Here is a 7,236-nt window from a genome sequence, read left to right on the forward strand (position 1 = left end):
ATGAGCTGAAAGGGCGTGGGCCTACACCCTCCACACATCCCTGCAAACAGCCCTGCACACAGCACTCCATGTGCGCCATTTTGAGTGTGGCAACGCCTTGCAAAAATGTATTTCACACACTTAGAACTTGACTGTAAAAGGAACAGGAAGCAGCATCACACATCCCCGACCGACCAACTGCCCGAGTGTATTTATATTAATGATGTTTCCCTTCCTAAAGGCGGTCAAACGTTTGTTGCATAACTTCCACGCGTTGCACAACATGCGTTGGCTGCAGTGTGTTGCCTCAACTGTCATGGCGGAAAAGCGAGCCCATGTTAAACGTTACGTATCCCTGTGACGTAGCAACCGGCCAAATATTACTTAAGCAACCTTTTATAGCTCACCTTATCGCTGAAAAGTCACCGGACCATCAGATAAACCCACCGTGAAGAAAAAGGTACCGTACAATTACATGTTTAGATAAAAGAAATCACTAAATGCTTACATTGTTGCATGTACCAGTAGATTTAGGGTATAGGGACATTGCTCACAAAGGTACAGCGTGTGTTACTTTGTTCTGATAAATGTCTAACATTGATTTTTCTTCCTGAGAAAACGTTTTCAATAGTACTCTAACCAATACAAAAACACACTATCTACAGCCCTGCACGGTGTGATGATAGTCATAATAATAATAATAATAATAATGATGATGATGATGATGATGAATGCTCAAACTCAAAGTGTGTTTAGGAGCCTAGCATTGTACATAGCTATAATAATAATAATAATAATAATAATAATAATAATAATAATAATTAAGGTGAATAATAACGTGTATAATGTTGTGACAAACCTGATTTTCACTGATCTTGTACTCAACCTACAACACTGTTGCCTAATATGTCACTAACTGGGAAATGTGCTTTTACTCTGTTTATAGGTATTACACATAATACAACTTTAATATATGTTTCATCTCCTATGCCTGTTTCCTCAGTTAACATGGCTCTCAGAGGTGCTGTCACCCGCCTGCTCTCCAACAGCCAAAAATGTGCGGCTGTGACTGTGTCCAGAGCCCAGGGCACTGCTGCTACAGCCGTCAAAGGTACATTCAGTTTTATTATTATTATTATTTTTTTTTTTTAGATATAGAAAGAAATGGTATGGGGAAGTTTGGAGTGGATGTGACAATCTTTAGGCAACACACATCACTGTTGTCCAAAAAGCAAAGAAACTTACAGAGGGTGAAAACAGATCTAAGTTGTTCAAATTTGTCTAAGATCGTGTCTAATCCATTTCATCCTTTAGATGCTGAAGAAATCAAAAAGCCGGCGAAGGCACGTAAGTGAAGTCCAACATGTTCAGTCCAGATTCCTTCACACATTCTGTTGTCACATGTCACAGTGACATAACCCCCGTGTGCGTGTGTGTATGGACACTTTTTGACCCTCAGCCAAGGTGCAGTTCAACTGGCGAGACGCGCTGAATCTGGAGGGTCAGCTGACGGAGGAGGAGATCATGATCCGGGACTCCTTCCGCGACTACTGCCAGGAAAAGCTCATGCCCCGTATCCTCATGGCCAACCGACACGAACGTAAGCAAGCACACATCCATGATCGTAGCATACAGAGGAATTATGTCCATTTTTGTGTTAGACTAAATGGCTGAACTTATGTCAAGATCACAGATCCCCAACTGACGTTTTTTGTTGTCCATGCAAAGTGTCTTAAAGGTAGTTTTGTTTTTTGTGTTTTCCTCACTTCAGGAGTTGTAGCTGTTAGTTTAGGTGTGCAAAAAGTGTTTATTTTCTGGTAAATATTTGATTCTCAGTTTGCACTTTCCCAACATGCCACAGATTTCCATCGTGAGATCGTCTCAGAAATGGGAGAGTTGGGCGTCTTAGGCCCAACTATTAAAGGTAAAGAGAACCAACTCTACGTTATCATTATTACAGAATATAACAGTAATAAAAGCATTTGTTGAAAGAACATATTTGTTTGTGCATTACGTTCTTCGTGCCATTTGTTTTCTATATGTTTGAATGAGGATTACTCGTAGCACATTAAATGTGTTTTATCTACCCTGCAGGTTACGGCTGTGCAGGCACAAGTTACGTGGCATACGGCTTGATTGCCAGAGAGGTCGAGAGAGTGGACAGTGGGTATCGGTCAGTTATGAGTGTCCAGTCTTCACTGGTCATGCACCCTATCAATGCTTACGGCACAGAGGCCCAGAAGGAGAAGTACCTGCCCCGGCTTGGTGAGAGTGATGTCTTTTAAAAAAATAGCATGTAAACACAACCTGTTCTCAGTCCCAACGCGTCACATACAGACGCTTGGTCACTGGCACTGTGCAACAAACTGTGATGCTACCACTCCAGCATAGGTTTTGTATGTGCAGGGCTTCCTCTAGTAGCCAGTATAAACAGCTGAGTCGGCTTTGGGTGGTGATCCGTGTGGATCGGTAGGTCAAACAAAAACCGGACGTCACCCAGGAGACTGCTGTCCGTGTCCAGTTTGAAAGCAAAAGTCAGCGTGATGCCAAGCCCTGACCAAGCTTTGTGCGTGACAGTTGGCATTGAAAATGTGTTGGTACAAATGACGGTCTCAAGATTGTCACTCATTGTTTCATTTGTTGAGCAGCTCGTGGAGAAATCCTGGGCTGCTTTGGCTTGACGGAGCCCAACCACGGCAGTGATCCCAGCAGTATGGAGACCAAGGCCAAATACAACCCATCCAGTGGTACCTTCACCGTCAGTGGAGCCAAGACCTGGTAGGTAGAAGCACACATGCAAGAAGCTTTGGGTTTTCCAGATGGAGTGTTTTGTCAAAGCTAGGAGCCTGGTCAATGATTTGGGCTTAGATGGTATTGTATTAGTTGTTTGGGTTGGTATGAAAAGGATCGGACATACTGAGAAAAACTCAGAATTAAAATAATTTACTATGCCAACAAAATAAATAAACTATTAACTGTTCTACTTCCATCCCAGTCCTGCCTTAGTCTTGGACTAAAAATGAGTTTAAAAGGCGGTGTGACAGTCCTGTACAGTCAACACAACATTAAACATCCTTATGGTACATTTAAGAGGTTATAGAACACAACAGTGCGTCACACAAATGGGCCATATGTGACACTCCCCCCTGATAACCCTGCGGCAATCCCAGAGCTGCTTGAGGCTATGTGAATGCGGCATTATAATGTTAATATTTACTACAGACTAGCCAGTTTGTGTGAAAATCCTAACCGATCATAAAACAAACTGACAAAAGCCTGCTTCTCTCTTTTGGTGAAGCTTAAGCAGTGTTTCCCACAGACCGAGTAGCAATGTGTGGTGCAGGGCCGTACGGAGACCTTTTGAGGGGCAGGGGCTCCGACCCCTCCTCTGTAGAGACTCTGAAAACAGATATGTAAACTGATTTTATCTGGATCATGAAATGCAAAAATGCATAACTATATGTCTGTGGGTATAGCAAAGATCTTTTTTTAAACTTCAATGTTTCTTGGAACTGAATAATCACGATCCCATTTGAGGTTTATAGCGTTATGGGGCTGACATTTATGTGATTAAGACATCTATTAGGCTATACTTGTGTGTATTTATGTGGGACACATTAGAGCCACCCAGTCCCTTTGATCTACAGAAATACTTTTTTATCTGAATGTAATATCTTTTTGGAAAATTACAGACCTTTTCTTTTGCTTCATTATCATGTTTGTTTGGACCATCTTTAACCAGGCCAGGTGCCTGACAACAGTAACAGTAATACCGATATCAATACTGCAGCTGGACCAGAAGCCTGTTATTAAACACAGTTTAACGAGATCGATCAGTAGGGATGTAAGGATACACTCACTCAACTCACGATTGGATTCGATTCACTATACGATGTTTTCAACAAACAGTGATAACATTTAACAAAATATATGGACTATTCTCTTTTCTTTTTCAAATGAAAGAATGATTATTTCTGAGGTATGAACTGCAAAACGTTGCACATTTCCTTTTCTTTCTAAAAGTTAAACTGAACATTTATATTTTTTTAATAACAAAAGCAATAATTGATGAATACCATTCTGTTAGCAGAGGCACTCTTTACAGAAACAAACCAGCGTCAGGAAATATGAAACAATTACTAAAACGTAACAATTTAACTGCTAACTTTCATGCCTGAGTTCATCCTCCGTCTCTCTTCACCTGCACACACCTAGCTCAGATTTCAGAACCAACCAGAAGTTAGAGTGAAACTGTGAACACACACTTCAGACTGTCAGCACACAAGCAGGCTGCAGTGAGGTGTGCGCGTGCCTGTGACAGGGAGAAAGAGTGCTATGCAGAGATGAATAAATGGAACGATATTTCAAAAGCGCTTTAAAAAATAGCAAAAAAAACCCAAATCAATTTTTGGCGCTCAGTGTTGATAGTGACGCAATGCCAAATATTGGTCTATGTATGGAAAACACTGTTAAGGATAGGCTGGCATTTTAGATACATCAAACTATGAGTCAGTACTGAGCGTCAAGCCCTTTGTGAAATACGTAAATGTGTAATCATGCAGTCAATGTTTTTATTGTTGTTCACTCTCAATCCTCTGCTAGGATCACAAATTCCCCCGAGGCAGACATCGCAGTGGTGTGGGCCAAGTGCGAAGATGACAAAGTGCGGGGTTTCATCTTGGAGCGTGGAATGAAGGGTTTTGCCACCCCAAAGATTGAGGGCAAGTTCTCGCTGAGGGCGTCTGCCACCGGCATGATCGTGATGGATGAAGTGGAAGTTCCCCAGGAGAACCTACTGCCCAACGTCTCTGGTCTGGCTGTAAGTGGCTGCTCTCTCAGATCAAGTTCAACTCCACAAAACCAAATGTATTATACCTAAATATTAGAATGTGAAAGCATTCTTTTGTCGTTGACCTTGTGTGAGCAGGGTCCCTTTGGCTGTCTGAACAACGCCCGGTATGGCATTGCATGGGGAGCTCTGGGAGCTGCTGAATTCTGCTTCCACGCTGCCCGACAGTACACTCTGGACAGGTACACGATGTTCCGTCTACAGTATTTGTGTTCACTAACGTTAAGGTCAGAGGACCTTACAGACATAACAAACTCCAACTCCAGTAGAGAAAAGTGTTAACACCAGCATTACTACACTGTGTATCTATATCTAGATTGCCTCTTGTGTTATGCCAGCCTCAGCTTTTCTTAAGAGAAGGATTGGTTTTCATGTCTTTCTATGCTCCAATCAGAATCCAGTTTGGGGTGCCACTTGCCAGAAACCAGCTGATGCAGAAGAAAATGGCAGATATGCTGACAGAGATCACCCTTGGGCTGCAGTCATGTCTGATCCTGGGAAGACTTATTGACGAGAAGAAGTGAGTCTTCTTTAAATTCATTTCACGTGTTGGTCTTGGCCTCTGTTAGCCGCTATTCCTGTCTTCTACAAAAGACTGTGTACTTTTGTCTTCATAGAGCAGCGCCAGATATGATCTCCTTGCTAAAGAGGAATAGCTGTGGCAAAGCTTTGGATATTGCCAGACAAGCTAGAGACATGCTGGGAGGAAACGGCATCTCAGATGAGTACCACATAATCCGACACGTCATGAACCTGGAGGCCGTCAACACATACGAGGGTAGGCACACACCCGGGGAAAGCCTTCATTTTAAACCTTTTTCTAAAGTACCAACAAGAGGCAGTAGTGTAGTGGAAAGGAATGAAAACTGTAACTTCTATCATGTAAATCCACCACCAGAGGTCAGCACTGCTTAGACTATTACAGGCTGATTAAGAGATACATTTTTTCCAACTTTCGGTCCAATTCTGAACAACTACAAATGCAAAGCTGTTCTGAGTAAGCTAACGTCTTGTTTCTAATGTTTTTTTTTTCATTGTTGCTTATAGGAACTCATGACATTCATGCCTTGATCCTGGGTAGAGCCATCACTGGACTGCAGTCTTTCACTGTTGGAAAGTAAAGATTGACATGGACTTGATATGGATTAGTGATGTGCTGCTTGTTTCTCATTGGACAAACTCATACGCGTAGAAACATGAAGAGTACTCGATCTTCCTCATATTATGAGCATTGCCTGGTGGGCTAAATCACAAATACCTTATTGCATTTATACATTTTCAAACTAGTGATAGGAGCTGTCTTTTACTGCCTTTGTTGGGTGGTGAATATGTAAGGTCAACCTAACTAAGCATTGGGTCCAACTGTGATGACATGTGTACAGGTACATGTGTCTGAAACATACTTCAGGTACTGTCTAGGGTGCATGCAAAGGTTGTGGCATTATAAGTTGGTTTATTTTGTGATAATTGAATATAATGTATATAAATGGCTTTGAATACGTGAAAAGATACAAGTGAGTGTAACTGAGATTCAGTATGTACAGATCTTTTAATACAGACCTGGTCCCTGTGTCAAATGTCTTCATTTTCCATTATCATCTGTTACTGTAGGTCGGCAGAACTGTGTAACTATGGGACACATTTGAGTTTCAGTGTAAAATGTTAACACCTGAGAGCCAAATAATGTGGTTTATTTCACTCTTGTAAGTTGTGCTGTTATTTATTCAATCAACAGACACTGAATGTGAACATGACTAAAACATGGATTCATCTTTTTGCTTTTGTAGTCATTGACAGCAATCATGTGCTTTAACCTGAACGGCTGTCCTAAAAACAAAGACACAGTCTACTGTGTAACCAAAAGGAGTAATGTTATTCACCCCAGCATTTGGACAAAGTCAACTATCCTGAATACAAAACATAATAACGAAAGAACACTTAAACACATGCAGAACTAGTTCATAATAATATGAACGTCAGAACAATAACTAGTTTATCAGGGCTCTGGTGTCTGGCTAATGGCCAGGCCCCCTCTGAGAGATGCCAGTGCCTGGTTGGCCTCTATGAGCTCGCTGTTGAGTTGAGTGCAGCTCTCCAGCACCTCTGACAACACCTGCAGCTTCACCTGCATCTCGTTACTGTTCTCTTCATACACCGTGAACATGTGCTCCTTCATCTGCTGACACATCTCTGTCACCTGGGGAATCAAATGTGAGGTAATAATCATCCAATGACCAGACAACAGAAGAGTTATGTATGTATTATGGATTACTCCACAGTTAGGGTTTCATTTTCGTGTACCTTCTCCCCTAACTTCTCCTGGAAGCTGTCCATCACTTTCTGGTCACTGGTGCGATTGTCGTTTATCTTTTCCACCAGTTGCTGAACTCTCCTGCTGATGTCATCTA

General features: G+C 41.9%; 1 protein-coding gene across 1 annotated transcript; it reads left to right on the forward strand.

The window, feature by feature from the left end:
* Positions 1-380: 380 nt before the first annotated feature.
* LOC310964494 (glutaryl-CoA dehydrogenase, mitochondrial-like) lies at positions 381-6,552 on the forward strand. Its single transcript, XM_083937632.1, has 12 exons — positions 381-439; positions 983-1,090; positions 1,294-1,326; positions 1,439-1,579; positions 1,841-1,903; positions 2,074-2,244; positions 2,628-2,757; positions 4,582-4,798; positions 4,907-5,010; positions 5,223-5,348; positions 5,446-5,606; positions 5,876-6,552. Exons 2-12 carry the CDS (start codon positions 988-990, stop codon positions 5,947-5,949), a joined length of 1,323 nt encoding a protein of 440 aa, XP_083793758.1. The 5' UTR covers positions 381-439; positions 983-987; the 3' UTR covers positions 5,950-6,552.
* Positions 6,553-7,236: the final 684 nt, after the last annotated feature.

Source organism: Echiichthys vipera (genome assembly GCF_963691815.1).
Source record: "Echiichthys vipera genome assembly, chromosome: 2".
Lineage (NCBI taxonomy): Eukaryota > Metazoa > Chordata > Actinopteri > Perciformes > Trachinidae > Echiichthys > Echiichthys vipera.